This window comes from Rhincodon typus, chromosome 2 (genome assembly GCF_021869965.1).
Source record: "Rhincodon typus isolate 14 chromosome 2, sRhiTyp1.1, whole genome shotgun sequence".
NCBI lineage: Eukaryota > Metazoa > Chordata > Chondrichthyes > Orectolobiformes > Rhincodontidae > Rhincodon > Rhincodon typus.
In genome coordinates, this window is record NC_063333.1 from 107192425 (window position 1) to 107217057 (window position 24633).

Sequence of the window (24633 nt, forward strand, 5' to 3'; positions counted from 1 at the left end):
CACAGCGCGGAACTGGTGGAACACAGCGCGGAACTGGTGGAACACAGTAGCTCAGGCAGCATCACAGGAGCAGAAAAGTTGACGTTGCGGGTCAAGACCCTTCTGTAAGTTATCCTCCTCCCTCTCGAAAGACCTCAGTGGATCTCTCTCCCACTACAAACCCTCTGGTAATCTCTTCGGCCCTGAAACTGCTCAACCACATACTGAAGCAAACCAGGTACTACAGCCACATTGCCTTTTCTCAGTACCTGCCTACAGAACCGGATTATCTCCAACGGACTCCAGTCTACATTCAGACCATCCCAATTTGGCCCTGACTGCGACAACCTCTACATATACAACATCCAGATCCTCCAAAAATGGTTTTCTCTGCAGCTCCTCACGCACATGCTCTCAGAAATGCGCCAGCATCCCATTTCTGAAGAAGGGTCCCGACCCAAAACATCAATTTTCCTGCTCCTCTGACGCTGCCTACCCAGCCGTGTTCCTCCAGCTCCACGCTGTGTTATCTCCACCACCACCATCCGTCTCCTATCATGGACGCAGTGTATCCAAATGGATAGTTATCCCTGTATTCCACATGATCTACCCTTGGTAAACAGTCTACCATGCAGAACCTTGTCGAATGCCTTACTGAATCCACGTTGATCACATCCGCCACTCTCCTTCATCCATCCTTTTCGTTACTTCTTCAAAACACTCAATCAAGTTAGTGAGTCACAATTTCCCATGCGCAAAGCCGTGTTCACTGTCCCTAATCAGTTCTGAGGAAGGGTCACCGGACCCGAAACGTTAACTCTGTTTTCTCCTCCACAGATGCTGCCAGACCTGCTGAGCTTTTCCAGCAACTTTGTTTTTGTTCCTGATTTACAGCATCCGCAGTTCTTTTGGACCCTAATCAGTCCTTGCTTTTCCAAATACAAGTAAATTCTGTCCATCAGGATCCCCTCCAACAACTTGGCCACCACTGATGTCAGGGTCACCAGTCTATACTTCCCAGGCTTTACCTTACCACCTTTCTCAAATAGTGGCACCATGTTAGCCAACCTCCAGCACCTCACCTGCAGCTATCAATGATACAAATATCTCAGCAAGGGGATCAGCAATCACTTCTCTAGCTTCCCACAAAGTTCTGGAGTATATGTGATCAGGTTCCGGGGATTTATCTACCTTTATGCGTTTTAAGATGTCGCTATTTATTCACCCAAGTTCTCTCGCTTCCATATCCATCTCAACAAACATTGATGTTAAATACTCATTTAGTATCTCCCCCATGTTCTGTGGTTCCACACAAAAGCAATCCTGCTGATCTTTAAGGGTCATTATTCTCTCCCTTGTTACCCTTTTACCCTTAATGTATTTGTAAAATCCCTTTGGATTTACCTTAACCCTATTTGCCAAAGCTGTCTCATGTCCCCTTTTTGCCCTCCTGATTTCTCTCTCAAGTATATTTCTACTGCCTTCCTACCCTTCTTGGGATTCACTCGGTCCCTACTGTTTATACCTGACATATGCTTTCTTCTTTTTCTTGACCAAAACCTCAATTTCTCTAGTCATCCAGCATTCCCAACAACCGCTAGACTTGCCTTTCACTCTAACAGGAATATACTGTCTCTGGACTCTCCCAATCACTTTTTCAAAGTTCTTGCATAATACCATCAAAATTGGCCTTCTTCCAATATAGAACTTTAACTTTTAGATCCAATCCATACTTTTCCATCACTATTTTGAAACTAATAGAATTATGGTCATTGGCCTCAAAGTGCTCTCCCACTGACAGCTCGGTCTCCTGCCCTGCCTTTCCCAAGAGTAGGTCAGGTTTTATTCCTTCTGTAGTAGGTACATCGACATGCTGACTCAGAAAATTTTCTTGGACATACTTAACAAATTCCTCTCCATCCAAGCCTTCAACCCTATGGCAATCCCAGTCTATGCTGGAAAGTTAAAATCCCCTACTATTACCACCCTGTTATTCTTAGAGATGACCAAGATCTCCTTTCAAATTTGCTTCTCAATTTCCCGCTGACTATTGGGGGGTTCTATAGTACAATCCCAATAAAGTGATCATCCCTTTCTTATTTCTCAGTTCCACCCAATGACTTCGACTTCACTGGACGTACTCCCAGGAATATCCTCCCTAAGTACAGCCATAAACACTATCCCTAATGAAAAATGCCACTCCGCCTACTCTTCTGCCGCCTTTTCTGTCCTTCCTATGGCATCTACACCCTGGAACATTTAGCTGCCAACCCTGACCATTCTTGAGCCATATCACTGTAATTGCTATGATATCCTAGTCCCGTTTCCCAACTGTGCCCTGAGTTCATCTGCCTTACCTGTTAGGCCTCTTGCATCGAAATAAATGCAGTTTAATTTATCAGTCCTATCTCGTTCTCTGCTTTGTTCCTGCCTGCCTTGACTATTTGACTTGCTCCTTTTCCCAACTGCACCAGTCACAGACTGATTTTTTCCCTCACTATCTCCTTTGGTCCCCCCAACTTACTAGTTTAAATCCTCCCCACAAGTATATTAGTCCCCTTCCAATTCAGGCGCAAACTGTCCTTCTTATACAGGTCACTTTTATCCCAGGAGAGACTTCAATGATCCAAAAAAAGGGAAGTCTTCTCCTCTGCACCAGCTCCTCAGCCACACATTCACCTGCTCTATCCTCCTGTTCCCACTTCACTAGCTTGTGGCACTGGTAGTAATCCAGATATTACTACCCTTGAAGACCTAGTTTAAAAAGTACTTTTTAAACTCCTACCTAATTTCCTATATTCTCTCCTCAGAAACTCATCCATTTTTCTTCCTGTGTCGTTAGGTCCAATGTGTACAATGACCTTCTGCTGTTCCCTCTCCCTTTTGAGAATATTCTGCACCCTCTTCGAGATATCCTTGATCCTGGCACTAGAGAAGCAACACACCATTCTGATGTCTCGTTGTCGGCCGCCGAAACATCTGCCTGTGCCTCTGACTAGAGAGTCCCCTATCACAATTGATCACTTGTAACCTGACCTACCCCTCATGACAGCAGAGTCAGTCTTGGTAACAGAAAGCTAGCTGCCAGTACTATATTCCCCTGAGAGTCCATTAACCCCTATATTTTCCATAACAGCATACTTTTTGAGATGGATACAGCCACAGGAGAGTCTTGCACTACCTGCCTACCCCTCCTACCTTTCCTGGAAGTCAACCATCTACCTGACTATATGTATGGTTTTTCTATCTTCCCAGTCTAAGCTTCCAAACCCATAACACTTTGTAGCATTTAGACATCATTGCACCTTAGTAACAATAAAGTCTTCATTCCAAAAGGCAAAGGCAATCTCTTTGCTATTACAACATCTAGACTCAAGATTTCCAATGATTTGCTAGGCAGGTTACCAATGTTCACCTTATTCAACATTTTGCTCATTCAAAGCTCTGTTTTCTTACTTCATGTTTTACATGGTTCAGATCCTTTCAGTGACAGACTGGCTTCCTGTTCCCCATAGCTTCAAATTTAAAAATTCTCATCCTCAGGTTAGACTCCTTCCTCTTTCTAAATTCTCTTTCATATTCATAGTCAATTGCTGTAGCCTGTCTCATATGCTTGCTCCCTTTGTCCCACCTTGATGCTTTTGTTTCCAGCTTCCCAGGTTTCCTCAAAACCTAGAATTTCCTTCCTAAATCTTTCCTCACTACTCAACTCCCTCCTGTAAAAACATTTTTATAATTATCCTTCATGATCACTCCTAGCATATAAAAGCAATTTGATTTTATTCTTGTTGCAACTGGCAAACATCACTCTGTAGAGATTGTGTACATCGTGTAGAATTATGATTGTGTAAAAATATACAATTGGGTCAGCATACTAAATTCAATATTTTGGTATTTCATCACTCTTGCTAGTTAAAACAAGTTATGTTAAGTTTATTGTTGACTTGTGCACAAGTTTTTAACCAATTAGCTAAAAGTATTTGACACTTACATATATTAAAAATATGGCAAGATTAATAGTGATGTGTACCATATTTAAGGAAAATAGTTCTCTGTAATTAGAAAACACACATTTCAACTACCTTCGCTGTATGACATCTTTCATGAAGATTACAAAATCCTTTCTTGACCACTACTCAGTCTGCCTGAAGTCAAAGTCATCAGAAGCTTTACGTATTTCAGCACTGAGACTAAATAAAATTCTTTAATGAATTCAACAATTTTCAACAGGATCCCCTTACTGATTTGGTATTAGAAACGGCAACTATTGATTACAAAAATTTTACTTTCTTATAACAACCATTAGGAACACCAGATATTCTGCCCTCACTTTTGACTCGGCTTTAAAAATAAATTCCAAATAGACCACTGTAATTTAGTCTGGTAGATCAAATTAAAAGTTGCTCAAGTAAACACAGTTGTACAAATATGTTGAAATTAAGCCTCTCGCACCATATGTTTGTTCATTTTCATTTCGTTCTTTTTTTCTAATACATTACATTATTCAAACAAAAAGCAATGTTTACAGTTTATTCCTAGCTTAAGCTCTGGTTGCAGTATTGAATTAAAGTTGGAGAATCCAAATTCAAAGATATTAAGTGTGAAGGTAAATGTACCATATTTACGTTAGTGGAAGTGAAGCGAATTCTTTTTTCCTTCTATTACTCACAGTCTTAAGGCAACTTACAAATACTTGGCTTTCAAATCTTGTAGGGAAAAAAATATTCAGTATACAAATTGCACTTGAATCATAAAACATTCAGAGCTATGGGAAATATTACTGCAGTTCACAGTCTGATAGTGCGCATTAATTGTGGCATTTATACATGCATGAAGGTTTCTGAATTGCAAACGACATTAACAGCAACAAAATCCCCACTTTCAACTCATACGCTACAACTTATGATGCCACAGTACTTGCTATCCTACATTATCAATCAAAAAGAACTAGTTTTCAATATTCTCTTTAAATTTCCCATTTGTACAATGTCTTGCACTACATAAAATTCAATGACATATTTGGCAAGTAAAAATATTTATGTTTTCATTCATGGTTCATGTTTTGCTGGGAAGCAAATTAAGAGCTCTGGAGGGAAATATGAGATCTCATATAAGACTTGTACTGCTTTAAACTTCATATGTGGATACATATTTCAGAATAAATAAATTCAGTGCATTCTTCATACCTTGGAATATTAGCTAAATAGGAGATAAGTCGCCTAAGATCTTCTTGTCTTATTCTGTCATGGTTGCTACGTGCTGGAAATGTCAAGACAGGACCTCCACGCTTATCTCGCCCACCTAAGAAAAAAATCCAAGGACAAATAAAGACAAGCAAGTAATGAAAAGTCTTCTCTGAAAAACGTAATGAGTTTCCTTATTAGGTTACATGGAAGTAAATTGGTCTCTAAAATACACGATACATACATAGGGCACAAGAGAATAGTAAATAATAGTCATATTCAGCATAATTTTGTTGTGGTAATGTCATTGGACTAGTAATACAGAATCCCAAGCCAATGTTCTGGGTATGAGGGTTCAAATCCCACCACAACAGATGGTAAAATTTATAAAATTACGTTTTAAGATAATAAATAGTGACCTTGTAACCAACGTCCATTGTTGTAAGATCATACCTGGTTTAGTAATATCTCTTAGGGAAGGTAATCTGCCGTTCTAACCTGGTCTGGTTTAGACGTGACTCCAGACTCTCAGCAATGCAGTTGACTCTTAACTGACCTTTGTACAACTCAAGATGGCATAAATGCTGGCCGAGCCAACAATGCCTACGTTGCATAAATAAATTAATAGAAGTAAAGTCTATAACTTTAACAGCCATGTCATCCTGACATCCATGTGCATGAAGTTTCCAAGCAACTGTTTGTCCACACAGTCTAAAGGGACCGTTAAATGGAAATTCCTGTTGCCTCCTCCAAACTAAGTATCTGATTCTGTGTAGATGTCACTCATCTCAAAACTGCTGTGAAGGTCAACCACATGCCAATCTTAAAAAGGGATGCTCCAACATTCCATAGCATCAAACGTGCCTCATATGAAAATTGCTCATCTTGTGTGTGTGTATTCAGTCTCACGATGTGTTAGCTTCCAAATCCTCAAGTATACGGGTACAAACTCAGTCAAGCCAAACTGAGAAGAGTCAGTTAAGTAAGAAACTAAACAGTTTAAATAGGGATGACATTTCTCCAGGATTGAGAAACCATAAGGAAGGGCCTTTCTAAACAGTAGAACTGTCGTAGAATTTTGCTTTGATGTGATACAATATCTGACTTTGTCTAATTTTAGTAGTCAATTTTATGTTATTGCAAATGTTACCTTTAGACATAATTTTGTTTGATCAAAATAGATCAATTTAATTGGTTTCTGTGGGGTATAAAGCTATTAAGCTGTTTATTAAGATACAGGTGTGATTACTTGAACCTGCATACATCATAGAATCATACAATCCCTACAAGCGCCGATAGGGGCCGCTCAGCCCATCAAGCCTAAACCGACCCTCTAAATGGCATCCCATCCTATCCTTGTAACCCTACAACACCACATTAACCATGGATAATCCTCCCAGACCGCACATGCTTGGACACTATTGGGCAATTTAGCATGGCCAATCCACCTAATTTGTACATTTTTGGACCGTCGGAGGAAACTGGAGCACCCACTAGAAACCCATGCAGACATGGGGAGAACTTGCAAACCCCACACAGTCACCTGAGGCTGGAATCCATAAATGTTAGGTAAATCAAATCAGTAACAACACCATACAGGAGAAATTCCTCGAGTGTGTACAGAATGGTTTACTGGATCAATACTTTGAGGAACCAACTAGAGAACAGGCCACCCTAGACTTAGGTATGTTGTAATCAGAAAGAAATAACTGGCAATTCACTGAGGGACCCTTTTGGGGAAGAGTGACCATAATACGATAGTCTCTATCTTAATAAAGAATTCTAACAAGCTGATTCTGGGAATAGTTTCTTTAATTTAGATTCAGGAATCTGATGGTATGACACGCGCAAGTTGGCTATGATAACTTGCAGCACATTACTTGCTTTACAGGTGGCATGGTGGCTCAATTGTTAGCGCTGTTGCCTCACATTGCCAGGGACCTGGGTTCAATTCTACCCACGGAGGACTGTCTGTGTGGATTTCTGCCTGGTGTTCTGGTTTCCATCCACAGTCCAAAGATGTGCAGGTTCGGTGGAATGGCCATGCTAAATTGCCCATAGTGACCAGTGATGTGTAGATTAGGTGGGCTAGCCATGGAAAATGTACAGCTGTAGAGATAGAGTAGGAAGGTGGGTTTTGGGTGGAATATTCTTCAGTGGGTCAGTGCAGACTCAATGGGCCGAATGGCCTGCTTCCACACTACAGGGACTCTAGGATTCTACAAAGGTATGATGGTGGATAGGCAATGGAAAACAATTAAAGAGTGTGAGGACGAACGACAACAATTGTTTTTCTGGCACAAAAAGAAAACAGGAAAAGGCGGCCCAACCATTGCTAACAGGGAAATGAGGATCCAAACTGACCAAAAAAGAAAGCTGCAGACCTAAGGATAGGGAGCAGTTCAGATTTCAGCAAAGGAGGGAAAATGGATTGATTAAGAGGCAGAAAATAGAGTATGAGAATAAGCTTGCCGGAATATACAGATGGATTGTAAAGCTTCGCTAAGTATGCAACAAGAAAAAGATTAGTGAAGATAAATATAGGTCTCTCTAAGTTACAAACAGGCAAATTTATAATGAGCAACAAAGCGATAGCAGACTAATTAAATATAGATTTTGGTTCTGTCTTTAGATTTGAGGATTAGCAACTAGTGTCTCAAAAACATTAGAGGGGGGGACACAAAGCCTAGTGAGGGAGAGAAAGGAAAGAATGGTTTTGAGAACATTGATAGGACTAAAGGTCGATAAATCCGTAGGGCCAGATAAACTACATCCCAGAGAACTTAAGCAAGTGGCCCTAGAAACAGTGGATGCATTGGTCGTCATCTTCCAAAATTCTATAGGCTTTGGAAGAGTTCCCTTGGATTGCTGTATAGCTTTTAAAAAAAAAGCAGCGAGAAACAGGCAATGACAGACTTTGGTACTGGGGAAATACTAGAATCCATTGTGAAAGATTTAGTAACACAGTGCTTGGAAAACAGTGGCAGGAACAAACAGACACAACATGGATTTACAAAACGGAAATCATGCTTGACAAGTCTATTGGACGTTTGAGTTTGTAACTAGTAGAGCTGATAACGTAGAGCCAGCGCATGTGGTTTACTTGTACGTTCAGAAGGCATTTAATCCCACATAAGAGATTAACATGTAAAATTAAAGCACGTGAGATTGGGGGTAATGAAATGACATGAACTGTTTGGTAGACAGGAAACAAATTTGAGGAATAAATTATTCTTTTTCTAAGTGGCAGGCATGTCTGGTGGGAAATCAGAGATCAGTGCTTGGACCTCAGCAGTTATTCACAATATGCTTTAATGATTTAAATGAGGAAACAAAGTTTAATAACTCCAAGTCTGCAGATGATACAAAGTGTCAATGTATGGGAGGATGTACCGTGAGGATGATGCAGAGATGGTCTAGTGTGAATTGGACAAGTTGAGTGCATGGGCAAATACATGGCAGGTGAAGTATAATCTGTGTAATCTGTAATCTGTTTGTGAGGAAGGTAGATTATTACCTGAAAGGTGACAGATTGGGAAACAGGGAAGTGAAATGAGACCTGGATGTCCTGGTGAAACAGTTGCTGAAAGTAAGCATGCAGGTGTTAGCAGGCAGTGAAGAAGGCAAATGGCATGTTGGATTTCATAGCGAGAGGATTCAAGTAGAACAGCAAGGACACTTGGCTGAAATTTAAAGGGCTTTGGTGAGACCACACCTGCAACATTATGTGTAGTTTTGGTTTCTTCATCTGAAGGAGGATAGAAACGTAGAACGTAAGTGCAGGAGTAAGCCATTCAGCCCTTCCAACCTGTACCACCATTCAATAAAGTCTTGGCTGATCACTCAATCTCAGTACCCCATTTCCACCCTCTCCCCATACACCTTCGATCCCTTTTGGTGCAAGAGCCATGTGTTGAATATATCTAACAAACTGGACCCAACAGCTTCCTGTGGGAGAGAATTCCACAGGTTCACAACTCTGAATGAAGAAATTCTTCCTCATCTTCGTCCTGAATGGCTTACCCTTTATTGGATGCTCTGGCGATGGAAGAAGCTCAACAAAGTTTTACTAGGCTAATTCCCAGAATGGCTGGACTGATGTATAGAGAGACTGGATTGGTCAGGACTATGTTCACTGGAGTTTAGAAGAATGAGAAGGGTGGGACCTCATAGAAGCCTACTGTTTCACGTCTAAACAGGGTAAACACAGAAAGGATATTAAAGTCATACAGATCTACAGTACAGAAAAATGGCCCATCAGTCCAGGCCAGTCAAAAACAACCACCTAATCCCATTTTCCAGTACTTGGCCCTGTAGGCTTTGGCATCGCAAGTGCACATCTAACTATTTGTTAAATGTTAGGAGGGTTTCTGTCTCTACCACACTTACAGGTACAAACTTCCAGGTTCACAGCATCCTCTGGGTCAAAAAGATTTTCCTTCACATCTCCTCCAAACCTTCTGCCCCTTACTTAAATCTATGTTTAAAAAATAGCTTGAACTGTTATTGTTAGTCATTACTTTTCTACTAAAGTTGAACTGGTATGGACACAAAGTGAGAAGGCCAGGAAAGAGTGACAAAAGGTTACAACACCTTTCCCATTATCTTTGGAATGCTTTAGGTAATCAGTTAGGCCAGTTGCCAAGGTTGCTACAGTGTGATACAGAATGACAACAAGGATACAGGTTTAATCCCCATACTGGCTGTGATAGATCATGCATTCACCTCCTCATCTGGGCCCACACTTGCAAAGCGGTGACCTTCAAATGATATATAACCAAACTCTTTCTCTTTCTTTAAAGGAGCAATCCATGGTATTTATGGATTACGGCAAATTATATTTAATTCCCTTAGGTAATTAAAAGCACTATACAGTGCAATGTCATAGTAAAGGATGTCTTTCACAGTCTAAGAGACGATGCATTTCTTGAGTATAAACTTCACTTTTCACTCTCGTGTATCTGAACTAGGTGCATCTAATGCTAATATTATTAGTAAGTGCAAAAAAAATTTATCCACCAACTTCTTATGGACTGGAAATTTGTGTTATTGGGATTATTTCTGCAAACATTTTCTAACAAGCGTATAATATTCACAGTTTTCTAGTCTTCTAACCCTTGTATTTAAGTCTTACATTTAAAGTTGGAGCAAATTACAGCAGATGCTGGAATCTGTACTGAAAATAGAAAATGCTAGAAATCACAGTGGGTCAGGCAGCATTCTGTAGACAGACAGCAAGCTAATGTTTTGAGTCTAGATGACTCTTCATCAGAGCACTTATTCCGAGCATTGTCTGTTATATTTAAAGTCCCTTCTTTAGAAGATGGGGTGAAAGATTATGACCATAATTTTCAACCCAACATTCCTCAATATCACTAGTTATGATTGAGGAAAGAGGCAACAAGGACACGAGAAAAAAAACCTTTCCACAGAGCAAGTGGTTAGGATGGGGAATACATAATTTAAGCATGTGGTGGACACATAAAAACATACAAAATAAGATCAGAGATACGTCATTAAATCCTTTGAACCTGCACTGCCATTCAGTCAGATCATGATCTGCTTGTGCTTTTAACTGAAATTTCCCCAACCCCAATAATCCTGGATTCAAGTGCTTAACAAGGATATATCCACCGCTTCTTAAAAAAAATTCAAGGAACACACCTCCATTGCCTTCTGAGGCTGAGTTCCAAAGTCACATGACTCTTTTGAGAGAAACTGGAGACCCCTAATTTTAAAACTGTGCCCTGTAGGTTTGGACTCACCTACAAGACAAAGCATCCTCTTCACATCCACAATGTCAAGACCATTTTGGTTCTTACACACTTGAAACAAGTCACACTTCACTCTTCTGAACTCCAGTGGAAACAAGCCCAGCCCACGACCCTATTGTCAAAAGACAATTCACTCTTGCCACTATTAATCTACCAAACCTCCTCTAAACCACTTTGATCGCAATTACATCCATCCTTAAATGAGAATACCAAAATTGCACACAGTATTCAAGATGTGGTCTCCTTTGAGACCTTCAAAATAGAATTGCTTAAATTTCTACTCAGAAAACACTTACAAGGCTTTGTGAAAAAAAAATACAGGATTTGGACTGCATGACTTGGTCTTGCAGACAGCCAGTACGGATATGGAACACTGAATACCCTTCCATGCTATACATCAGTGATTTCCAAACATTTTCCATCACCCATTTGGATGATTGGAAATTTTTGCAGAAGGACATGACTATTCTCACTCCAACACACACGCCTTCGCACACTTCCTCTCAGTTTCATGTCTCTGCTCCCTTTTCATACATACTGTGCCTCATATTCTTGCACATTCTCTCACTGTCCCTTACATCATGCACTCTCACACACACTACCCTATACCTCACATTCACTCAATCCAGAATGCTGAGACTTCGTTTTTCCTGTGCTTCCCCACAATTGTTAGCTTGCTAATCTAAACCTTATGACAATATAACTACAGCCTACTAAATAATACACCACTAACACTTGGCTCATCTCACACCTGAATTGGAAGGGGACTACTTTGCAGGCGGGGAGATTTGTTAGAACTGCTCGGGAAGATTTAAATGAGTTTTTTTTGGGGGGAACCCAGGGAGACAATGAGAAAAGAGATCAGTCTGAGACGGAGCAGTTGGGAAAAGGAGTGAGTCAAACAGTCAGGATAGGCAGGAACAAACCAGAGATTGAGACAGGACTGATAAATTAAACTGCATTTATTTCAATGCAAGAGACCGAAGGCAGAGGAACTCCGTGTGGTTGGGAAATGGGACTGGGATAATGTATCACAGTGATTACAGCAACATGGCTCAGGGATGGGCAGAACTGGCAGCTCAACGTTCCAGGGTACAAATGCTTTGGGAAGGATAGACGGGGGCAACAGAGGAGGACGGGTGATGTTCTGATTAGGGATAAACATTTACTGCTGTACTGAGGGAGGATATTCCTGGAATTACATCCAGCGAAGTTATTTGGGTGGAACTGTAATATAAATGTCCCAATATTTAACTCCACATTATCAACTTACATCGGTGTGTGCTGGAAAGTGAAAACCCTCTCCTAGTAAAGTCATTCTTTTCTATTTCATTCTGACCAAATGATGAGAAAACAAAGGACAGCTGGATATATATTTGAAACTGATGAAGTTAGAGGGCTACAGAGATAGGGCTGGAGAGTGGGATGAGCAGGGTAGCTCTTTTGGCAGCCGGTACAGACATAATGGGTCGAATGGCCTCCTTCTGTACTGCAAAATTCTATAATTCATAAAAATTCTTAGTGAAAGATTTAACTATATTTTTATCTCTAAGATTTTTGTTAGATTTTGTTAATTTAAAATTATTTTTATTTGCTAAAATAAAGGCAATGACAGAAATCTGAAAGAGAAATAAAACAATATTCAGCAGGTCTGACAGCATCTATGGAAAGAGAAAGGGATTTGACATTTTGAATCAAACATGACTTCTTCAGACTTCTAGAAAAGAATCAGAGTCACAAAGCATGGAAACAGACCCTTCAGCGTAACTCGTCCAACCAGCCAACGACATTCCCAAATTAAACCAGACCCACTTGCCTGCATTGGTCCACATCCCTCCTACTCATGTTCTTTTCCAAATGTCTTTTACATGTTGCAGCTGTAGCCACATCCACCACTTCCTCTGACAGCCCACTCCACACAGGAACACTGTGCAAAAGAAGTTACCCTTGATGTCCCCCTTAAAACTTCTTCCTCTCACCTCAAAAATATGCCCCCCGTTTTGAACTTCCTCACCCTAGGGAAAAGACCCCCGCCATTCACCCCATCCATGACCCCTGTGGCTTCACAAACCTCTAAGTTCACCCCTCAACCTCCTACACTCCAGTGAAAAAAGTCCCAGCCTATCGTACTTGACTCAAAACATTTCTTGTTCAAGGGTAACAGTGTTAGGATTTTTTTTTATTCATTCATGAATTAGCAAACCAGATGGGATTTTCCCTGACAATCAACAATGGATTCACGGTCAACACCGTGATTTGAGTTCTGAGGAAGGGTCACTGGACGCGAAACGTTAACTCTCTTTTCTCCTTCACAGATGCTGCCAGACCTGCTGAGCTTTTCCAGCAACTTTGTTTTTGTTCCTGATTTACAGCGTCCGCAGTTCTTTCAGTTTTTAATGGATTCACGGTCATCATTAGACTCTTAATTCCAGATATTTATTGAATTCCAATTCCACCATCTGCCATGGTGGGATTTGAACCCAGGTCCCCAGAATGCTGTCGGGGTCTCTGGATTAACAGTCCAGCTACAATACCATTAAGACATTGCCTCCCCACTGAGGACAGAGATGACGAAAGGTTTCTCCACCCAGCGTGTGGCAAGATTGTACAATTCTCTGCCACAGCAAACTGTTAGGCCATAACACTGAATATTTTCAGGGAGGAATTAGATTTAGCTCTTATGTTAAAGGAATCAAAGGGTATGGGGAGAAAGCAAGATCTCAGTCCTGAATTGGATGATCAACAATGATCATACTAAATAGAAGTACAGGCTTGAAGGGCTGAAAGGCCCACTCCAGCTCCTATTTACTATGTTTCACACCTGAGTATTTCCAGAATGTTGCTTTACTTAGTTTTTTTGAACTTAACAAATGAAGCTACTTTTAAATAAACTTGCAGCTCAAATCTGAGATCTTGGTGCTCTATTGTGTCATTTTAATTTCAACCACAACTGCAGGACATTATTTCTCTTTGCCCTTGACTCCCCACGATAGCTTTGTGCTGCTGGCCTTATTAATGGTTCCACTTTGACCAAATGCAACATAACCAGTACATTCAACAACAAAAACAGAAGTTGCTGGAAAAGCTCAGCAGGTCTGGCAGCATCCGCGAAGAAAAAAATCACAGCCAACACTTCGGGTCCGGACGTGATCCCTTCCCCCCAACAGATGTTGCCAGACCCGCCAAGCCCCTCCAGCAACTTCCTGTCTTCGTTCCTGATTTACAGCATCTGCAGTTCTTCCGGTTTTCATAACTGGTACATTATTTGCATTGGCTTCTCACCATTAAATCATCAACTCTTATCCACATCATTATCAATTTTATGGACTGTTCTGCAGCTTTCCAAAGTGACCTCCCAAGGTTATCCAGATGCAGACTCCTCCTTCTCAATCAAAACTCTTTCTGCTACCCAAAATCTTTGCTGCACCTTATTTATGACTCAATTCTCTCACCTGCTTCCTGTTCCAACATAATGGGTTGGATTTAACACACAGAAGTAGTTGAGGTTGAAGTCAAAACGTCAAAACTTTAACCAACCCTCTCTATCCATCCCACTCCACAATCAGTCCTTGCCTTTCCAATTACACGCAAATAATGCCCCTCAAGATTCCCCACAACAACCTGCCCCCCACCAATGCCAGGCTCACCAGTCTATAGTCCCCTGGCACATTCCCTACCACCACACCCCCAAATAATGGCACAACGCCAACCTAACTCCAGTCCTCCGGCACCCCATCCGCAGCCACCGATGACACAAACATCTCAGCCAGGGGCCCAGCAGCCTCCCCCACCCCAACCACCTACCCCCCACAGAGCCCCAGGGCACACCTCACCAGGCCCCAGTGACCCACCCACCCCCATGCAATTCAAGACATTCTGCAGCTCCCTCCCCTGCAACATTGACACTCTGCAAGATGTCGCCATCCACTTGTCCACACCCTCCACAGCAAACACCAACGCAAGAAAACTTTCTGATCCAGTCGGAGATAGCAAGAATGGCAGATGCTCGAGTCAGAGTCAACACAGTGTGGAGCTGGAGGAACACAGCAGGTCAGGCAGCGTCAGAGGAGTACGAAAGTCGACATTTCGAGTCAAGACCCTTCTTCAGAACTCAGACCTGCTGTGTTTCTGATTCAGTGTGTGGATGTAGCTACGAGAAAAGGAACAAAAACTGACCTACTCTGGGGAAATAAGGCAGGGCAGGAGACTCACGTGTCAAAGGGATAGCACTTCAGGGCCATAATTCTACTAATTTCAAAAAACAGTGATGAAAAAGGATAGACGGGATCTAAAAGTTAAAGTTTAAGTTGGAGGAAGGCGAATTTTCAGAAGTTGTGGTGGGGTGGAATTCGCAGGTAAAGGGACAGCTGGAAAGTGGGGGGTGCCTTTAAAAATAAGATGACGAGAGTCCAGAGACAGTATGATCCTGTTAGGGTGAAGAGTAAGACTGGTAGGTGTATGGAATGCTGGACGACTACAGCACTTGAGGTTTTGGTCAAGAAAAGGAAGAAAGCACATATTAGGTATAGACAGCAGGGATCACTTGAATCCCTGGAAGAGTATAAGGGCAGTAAAAGTATGCTTGAGAGAGAAATCAGGAACGCAAAACGGAGACGTGAGTTAGCTTTGGCAAATACAGTCAAGGAGAATCCAAAGGGATTTTATAAGGACAAAAGAGTAAATAGGAAGAGTATAGGGCCCCTTAAAGATCAGTACAGCCGCCTATGTGTGGAACTGCAGGAGATGGGGGAAGATACTAAATGAATATTTTGCATCAGTGTTTATTGTGGAGAAGGATATAGAAGCTAGAGAACTTGGAGAAATAAACAGTGACATCTTGAAATATGACAATGGATGGTGGTTCGAGACGTCTTAAAACTCAACGGTGGATAAATACCCGGAACCTGATCTGAAGTACCCTAGACTCTGTGGGAAGCAGGGAAGTGATTGCTGGTCCCCTTGCTGAGATATTTGTATCATCAATAACTGCAGGTGAGGTGCCAGAACATTGGAGGTTGGCTAACATGGTGCCACTATTTAGGAAGGATGGTAAGGAAAAGCCAGGGAACCACACCCCAGCGAGCCAATAACATCATTTCTTTTGGCGGGGGGATGCGTTAGATCCTGAGGGTCAGGATTTACATCTATTTTGAAAGGCAAGGACTGATTAGGGACAGCGAGCATGGCTTTATGCACGAGAAATCGTGACTCACGAACTTGAGTTTTTTGAAGAACCAACCAAGAGGATTCATGAAGGCAGAGCGGTGGACACATCATCGAGACATCGAGCTTTAGAGCATGGAAACAGATCCTTCGGTCCAACTTGCCCAGGCCGATTAGGTTTCCTAAATTAATCTAGTACCATTTGCAAGCCTTTCTAATCAAAAACCCATCCAGATGCCTTTGAAATCTTGTAACTGTACCAGCTTTCATCAATTCCTCTGGCAACACATTCTACACATGCACCACACTATGTGAAAAAGTTAGAACACAGAACATAGAACAGTACAGCAAAGTACAGGCCCTTTCACCCACGATATTTTGCTGATCTATTATCCTACTAAGATCAAACTAACCTGCAGACCCGAGATTTTACTGTCCTTCATGAGGCTGTCCAAGAGTCACTTAAAAGTCTCTAAAGTATCTGACTCCACTACCACTGCCGGCAGCACATTCCATGTGCCCACCAATCTCTGTGTAAAGAGCCTACCTCCAACATCTCGCCTATACCTTCCTCCAATCACCTTACAATTATGCCCCCTCGTAATAGTCATTTCCACCCTGGGAAAAAGTCTCTGACTATCCACGTTATCTATGCCTCTCATCATCTTGTACACTTCTATCAAGTCACCTCTCATCCTCATTCGCTCCAAAGAGAAAAGCCCTAACTCCCTCAACCTTTCCTCATAAGACCTGCCCTCCAGTCCAGGCAGCATCCTGGTAAATCCTCTCTAAAGCTTCCACATCCTTCCTATAATGAGGTGACCAGAACTGAACACAATATTCCAAGTGTGGTCTAACCGGGATCTTATAGAGCTGCAGCATAACCTCGTGGCTCTAAAACTCAATTCCCCTGCCAATGAAAGCTAACACACCGTACACCCTTCTTAACAACCCTTTCAACTTGGGTAGCAACTTTGAAGGATCTATGGACGTGGACCCCAAGATCCCTCTGTTCCTCCACACTACCAAGAATCCTGCCATTAACCCTCTATTCTGCATCCAAATTCGACCTTCCATAATGAATCACTTCACACTTTTCTGGGTTGAATTCCATCTGCCACTTCTTTGCCCAGCTCTGCATCCTATCAACGTCCTGTTGCAACCTACAACAGCCCTCCACGCTGTCCACAACTCCACCAACTTTCATATCATTGGCAAACTTACTAACTCAACCTTCCACTTCCTCATCCAAGTCATTTATAAAGATCACAAAGAGCAAAGGTCCCTGAGCAGATCCCTGTGGAACACCACTGGTCATCGAGCTCCAGGCTGAATATTTTCCATCTACTACCACCCTCTGTCTTCTATTGGCAGTCAGTTTTGTATCCAGACAGCCAAATGTCCCTGAAACCCATGCCTCTTTACTTTCTGAATGAGCCTACCATGGAGAACCTTATCAAATGACTTGATAAAATCCATATACACCACATCCACATCAATGTTTTTTGTCACATCCTCAAACAATTCAATAAGGCTTGTGAGGCATGACCTGCCCCTCACAAATCTATGCTGACGATTTCTAATCAAATTGTGCTTTTCCAAATAATCATAAATACTACCTCCCAGAATCCTCTCCAATAATTTGCCCACCACAGAAGACAGACTGGTCTATAATTCCCAGGAATTATACTTCCTGTTGCCCCTTAGGTCCTCTTTAAATCCTTCCCCTCTCATCTTAAACCTATGCCCTCTAGTTTTAGACTCCCCTACCCTAAGGAAATGACCATGGCTATTCACCCTATCCATGCCCCTCATGAATCTGTAAACCTCCATAAGGTCACCCCTTCGCCTCTGACGCTCCAGGGAAGACAGCCCCAGCTTATTCAGCCTGTCCCTATAGCTCAAACCTTCCACCGTAGCAACATCCTTGTAAATCTTTTCTGAATCCTTTCAAGCTTCACAACATCCTCCTATAGAAGGGATATCAGAATTGCATGCAATATTCCAAAAGTGGTCTAACCAATGTCCTGTACAGCTGCAACATGACCTCCCAACTCCTATACTCAATGCACTGAAAAGGCAAGCATACTTTCTTCACTATCCTGTCTACCTGCAACTCCACTTTCAAGGAGCTATGAACCTGCACTCCAAACTCACTTTGTTCAGCTACACTCCCCAGGATCTTACCATTAAGTGTGTAAGTCCTGCCCTGATTTGCCTTTACAAAATGCAGCATCTCACACTTATCTACATTCAACTCCACCTGCCGCTCCTTGGCCCATTGGCCCATCTGATCAAGATCCCATTGTACTCTCAGGTAACCTTCTTTGCTGTCCATTACATCTCCAATTTTGGCGTCACCTGCAAACTTACTAACCATATCGCCTATGTTCACATTCAAATCATTCATATAAGTGACAAAAAACAGTGGACCCAGCACTGATCCTTATGGCACACCGCTGGTCACAGGCCTCCAGTCTGAAAAGCAATCCTCCACCACCACCTTCCATCTCCTACCTTTGAGCCAGTTCTGTATCCAAATGGCTAGTTCTCCCTGTATTCATGCGGTCTAACCTAAACAGTCTACCATGAGGGACCTTGTTGAACACCTTACTGAAGTCCATATAGATCACGTCTACCACTCTACCCATATCCTGCCCTTCTTTGTGCTAAATCTCCATTACAGCCCCAACATCATATTCCTTGGTGCCTTTGTATATGTGCAGCATGCAACCTAATTTACCATGTCCCATGCATTCACATTCTTGCACTGTAATGTTATTCAGGCCTTACTGCATTTCCTATTACTCTGGTCACACCTAATGCCCTGCTATTTGCAAGCATTCCGTTCAAATAATCAGAACGCTCAGAGAATGGAGTTTTTTTATCATGGATTGGTATATTCCATAGCAAACAGATCATTCGAATTCAATAATTCAATTACGTCATGTACGGCACCACATTTTCTTGTTTAAAAAATGTTACCCCAATCAATTTTTTGAAATGTAATTTAATCAGATTTCTCATTACTGTTCCTGCAATTAAGATGTAAATATTCCTTGGCCCATTGGCCCATCTGATCAAGATCCCATTGTACTCTGAGGCAACCTTCTTAGCTGTCCGTTACATCTCCAATTTTGGCGTCATCTGCAAACTTTCTTACCATATCTCCTATGTTCACATTCAGACCATTTATATAAATGACAAAAAACAGCGGACCCAGCACTGATCCTTGTGGCATACAATAGATGGATGCGGAGGTTAATTCTTTAAAAAAAAATTTAAAATTCAAACTAGTTTGGTTTACCCGAAAGGAATGCAACCTTCTCCTTCAGAATTGGCAAAACTTCTGTCGCCTTCATCTCATCATTTTTGCGAAAACCTGGAAAGGAATGACAATAAAACTACTCAATCATATTTTCCTCAATATAAAATAAACAATTATAAATACTACAATTGGGATTATTTGTCATTTTGTATGAGAATATTTAGTAACTGTTAACACTTGCAGAAGCATTGTTAAAACAATGTCACATCTGAAAAGAGACAATTTTTCTACCACAAACAAAAATTATAGAAATCCAGAATATTATCATAACTAATACCTAGATTTTAGTCAATCAAGTCTGACAAAAGTCTTATGTTTAAATTTCGTGGAACAATTGTCATTGACAATTCTGCAACTTGCACCCTATATTCTGCCAAGAAGTCTAAGGATATATTTTTCCCCAAGAAAGCACCTATTTGCTAATTACAGAAATATTAAAAGCTGATAGAAAAAGTTTCAGCAGACATTTCAAGAAGAATTAACAAAGTAAGGGTCGGTCCTATAGCAAATTAGTCTACAGAATTAGTCATGAAGGATAAAGAGATGGCAGATAAATTAAACAGATATTGTGCAGTCTCATCAGAGACGATGTTCAAGTATCATCGCAGGAACTGCTTAAGTTTACAGTGCAAGAACATTTACTATGTTGCACGCGTTCATTAGGTGGCATGCTGCACCAGAACTAAAATCAAGCACTGAAAGGAAGTGAAGAACTCAAGAAAATTACAATTACCAGGGAAGTGGCACTACATTGACTATTAGAACAACATGCTGACATGACCCTCAGATGGATGGATTTCTTCCTTGGGTCTTAAAAGTAGCTGATGAGATACTTGATGCACTCATTTTAATTTTTCCAAAATCCATGAGATTCAAGCAAAGTTCCTCTAGATTGGAAAATAGCTCACTTAGCTACCTTATTCAAAAAGTGAGGGAGGCAGAAAGCATAAAACTATAGGCCTATTAGCTTAACATCTGTCATAGGGAAAATGTCACAAGTTATTATTAAAGACATTAATAACAGAGCAGATTCAAGGTAATCAGGCAGAGTCAACATGGTTTTGTCAAACGGAAATCATGTCTAACTCACTTATTGCTGTTCTTTAAAGAAGTAACTTCTGTTGTGGATAAAGGAGAACCAGTGGATGTATTGCACTCAGATTTCCAGAAAGCATCTGATAAGGTACCACATCTTAAGTTATTGCAGAAAATAAATGCTATGGTGAAAGAACTAACATAGTGGCATGGACAGAAGTTTGGCTGGCTATCAGGAATCAGAGTAGGAACAGAGTCATACAGCATATGAGGAGAGATTGACTAGGTTGGGATTGTTTTCACTGGAGTTCAGACGAATGAGGGGAGAATCTCATAGAGGCTTAGAAAATTCTAACAGGAGTGGACAGGGTAGATGCAGGGAGGATGTTCCCACTGGTAGGTGTGTCCACAACCAGGGGTCACAGTTCAAGGATTCAGGGCAGATGGTATAGGATGGGGAAGAGGAGAAATTTCTTTACCCAAAGAATGATGAGCCTGTGGAATTCATTACAACAGGAAGTAGTTGATGTCAAAACATTTAATATATTCAAGAGGCAACTAGATATAGCACTTGGGGCGAAAGGGATTAAAGGTTATGGGGAGAAAGCAGGATTAGGTTATTGAGTTGGACGATCAGCCATGATCAGGAAGAACGGCGGAGCACGCTTGAAGAGCCAAATAGCCTCCTCCTGTTCTTATCTTTTCTATTTCTACATACAGGAACAGACCCTTCAGTCCGACCAGTCCATGCCAAAAATCATCCCAAACTAAACCAGTCCTACCTGCCTACTCCTGGCCATATCCCTCCAAAACTTTCCTATTCATATACTATCCAAATGTCTTTTGGACATGGTAATTGTACCCACGTCCACCACCACCTCAAGAAGTTCATTCCATATGTGAACCACCCTCTGTGTAAAAAATTTGCCCCAAATGCCTTTTATAAATCTTTCTCCTCTCACCTTAAAAATGCAGGCCCTAGTCTTGAAATCCCCCATCCTAGGGAAAAGACAACTACCATTAACTCTGTCTATAGCCCTCATTATTTTATAAACTTCTATAAGATCGCCTCTCAGCCTCCTACGGAGAACTATGATCGATTTAAAGTCACTTAATTTAAATTCACAATTTGCAGGATCACAGCTTCAGGTTAAGGCTTACTGATCACTCCCCACCTTGAGCAAAATGCAGATGAAACATTCAAGTGTATGTCACAGGTGGAAGGTTAGTTTTAAAATTTTAACTGGAATGGGTTTAAAAGGAGCAAGGCTCAATTTTTACTGAGAGGACAATGCTAGAATTTATTTTGTTTCGAATTTCCAATGCCTGCAACATTTTGTCTTTATTATGAAAGCTAGAATTTAGACTCCAAATATAGACCCTTTTTTCCTCTACCTGCATTGAGCTGAAATACACAAATAATTTTTAAAACAGCAGAGTTCGGTCATTGCAGAAGGCAGTTAAGAGTTAACCACACTGCCTGGAATCTAGTCACATTTAGGTAGACAAGGTAAGCATTTGCTTATCCCTAAAGGATATTAGTGAACTACACAGGTTTTTACAACAATCATAATTAAATTTCACTCGCTGCATGGCAGGATTTGACGCCATGTCCACTGAGCACCAGCCTAGGTGACTAGTCTGGTGACATTACCATCCCATTTAAAAGCCAGGACTGAATCTGCCCTCAAGCCCACCATGTCCACCTGAAGTCTACCATTATCGTGCTAGTTCACATCACCTCAGGTTTTGTATCATCTGCACATTTTTAAATTGTGTCCTGTACACTGACATGCAAAACATGAAAATGCATCAAAATAATCCAATGAAAAGACAACCATTCACCACTACTCTCTGCTTCTTGGCACTCAACCAACTAGGAAAGAATCCCCGTTATAGCAAGGGTTCCAAATTTGCTAGCAAGCTTATTATGTGGCAATTTATCAAATGCTTTATAGGAATTCATACACATAACATTAATTATCTGACCCTCATTAACCTCAACAGAACCCTGCTACCTCAAAAAACTCAAGCATGCTTGTTAAAAATGATATCCCTTAACCAGCTCTGGCGTTTTAAAAATGATTTATGTATTTCAGCTCATTGCAGAGAGAGGGAAAAAAAAAATCTATATCTGGAGTTAAATTAATATCAATCTGAAATCTAGTTTGAATAATAAAGACAAAATCCTGCAGATGTTGGAAACATGAAATAAAATAAATTCTAGCATTGTCTTGTCAGCAAAAATTTGAGTCCTGCTCCTTTTAAAACTGCTCCAGTCAAAATTATAAAACTAACCATTCCACCTGTGAAATATACTTTCAATGTTTTACCTGCATTTTGCTCAAGGTGGAGAGTGATCAGTAAGCCTTCATCTAAAGCTGTGATCCCAGAAATTGTGATTTTAAGTCAAACAACTTTAAGTAGATCATAGTTTTCCACAGGAATCAATTCTTAAAGCTAAAGTTAGTTTTCTTTGTACACTGATCATCTGGAAAAAACAATGGATATAAAAGAAATAGCTTATTAAATGAGGAGAAAATAATGCATCTGTGGGGAAAGAGCAGGAGTGGGACCACATTTAGTTAGACATCTATTTCAGAGAACCACTGAAAGCTTGATAGACCAAACATCTTCCTTCTGCATTGCATAATTTGATAATCATATAAGGAAAGACACTGATGACTAGTCTTCTGACCCTTACCATTGAATCCAGTGAAAACTGTGTCCTATTTTTCCTTGCAACATTCAAAAACATTGTTCACTAAGTGTTTTCTTGCATAAAGAAAACTAAAATGCAACACCAAGTTGGAAAGACAGTCCCCAAAGAACAAGCAGAGTTAAATCGAAATGGCATTAAGTGGGGCAATTTAAAGCATGTGACAAAGCAGAAAGTACGGGAAGTGCTTAAATTACCAGCCAGTGTTCAATGATTACAACTCCCCAAAAAGACTGATGTAGTTGTTCTCTTGTCAGCACACAACCTTAAATGAACAACCATATTCAATCCAGCCACACAGGGCTGAATTCCTGATCCAGAGTTAGAGCACAATGGAAACAGCATGTTCTAATTTTTTCCACTGATCTGAAGGATCAGTCACGAGGGAAAAAATTACTTCAGGACACTTGATACTCTGAATCCCAAATTGAAATATAGTATTTATAACCTAATCATATCTAATTAGAAGTACAAATCTACCAGCTATTTTAATTAAGTTATTTTGAAGAACTTGCACCTCTGATGAAATGCATATTCATAAATGACAACAGTGTCATCACAGTGGAATAAATTTAAATAATTCCAAATTATTGCTATGATACTTCTACATCGAATCAAGAGAAACGTTATGTGTGCAGAATGAACTGCCAGAGGAAGTGGTGGATGCAGATACAGATCAAATGTTTAAAAGACATTTGGATAAGTTTGCGAATGGGAAAGGTTTGGAAAGATTTGAGACAAGAGCAGGCAAGTAGAACTAGTTTAGTTTGGGATGACGGTCAGCATGGACTGGTTGGTTTCCTCTAATTGTACGAGCATCCACCACTTCCTCTGGTAGATCATTCCATACATGCACTACATTCTGCGTGAAAAAGTTGTCCCTTAGGCCCCCCTTTAAATCTTTCCCCTCTCACCTTAAAACTATGCCCTCTAGTTTTGGACTCCCCCCACCCCAGGGAAGATGACCTTGGCTATCTATCCTATCCATGCCCCCTATGAACTCATAAACCTCTATAAGGTCACTTCTCAACCTACAATGCTCCAGGGAAGATAGCCCCAACCTTTTCAGCCTTTCCCTATAGCTAAAACCCTCCAATGTTAACAGTAAGTTGTAAATCTTTTCTGAACCCTTTCAAGCTTCACAACATTCTTCCTATAGCAGGGAGACCAGAATCGCATGCAGTATTCCAAAAGTGGCCCAACCAATGTCCTGTACAGCCACAACATGACCTCCCAACTCCTATCCTCAATGCACTGGCCAATAAAGACAAGCATACCAAATGCCTTGTTCACTATCCTATTTTACTTGCAACTCCACTTTCAAGGAACATGAACCTGCAGTCCGAGGTCTTATTGTTCAGCAACATACCACAGGACCTTACCATTAAGGTGTGTTAGTCCTGCCCTGATTTACCTTTCCAAATCACAGCACCTCACATTTATCTAAAATGA

The 24633-nt window shown here is 41.0% G+C and overlaps 1 protein-coding gene across 1 annotated transcript in view; it reads right to left on the minus strand.

Annotated features, from left to right (window-relative positions):
- The window catches only part of LOC109913658 (triple functional domain protein-like), an 87763-nt gene that overhangs the window by 40816 nt on the left and 22314 nt on the right, over positions 1-24633 (minus strand). Inside the window, exons 4-5 of the mRNA XM_048608708.1 lie at positions 19407-19481; positions 5166-5280 (exon numbers count right to left, since the gene is read on the minus strand). Of these exons, the coding sequence (XP_048464665.1) occupies positions 5166-5280; positions 19407-19481 (190 nt within the window). The remainder of the gene's footprint in view (positions 1-5165; positions 5281-19406; positions 19482-24633) is intronic.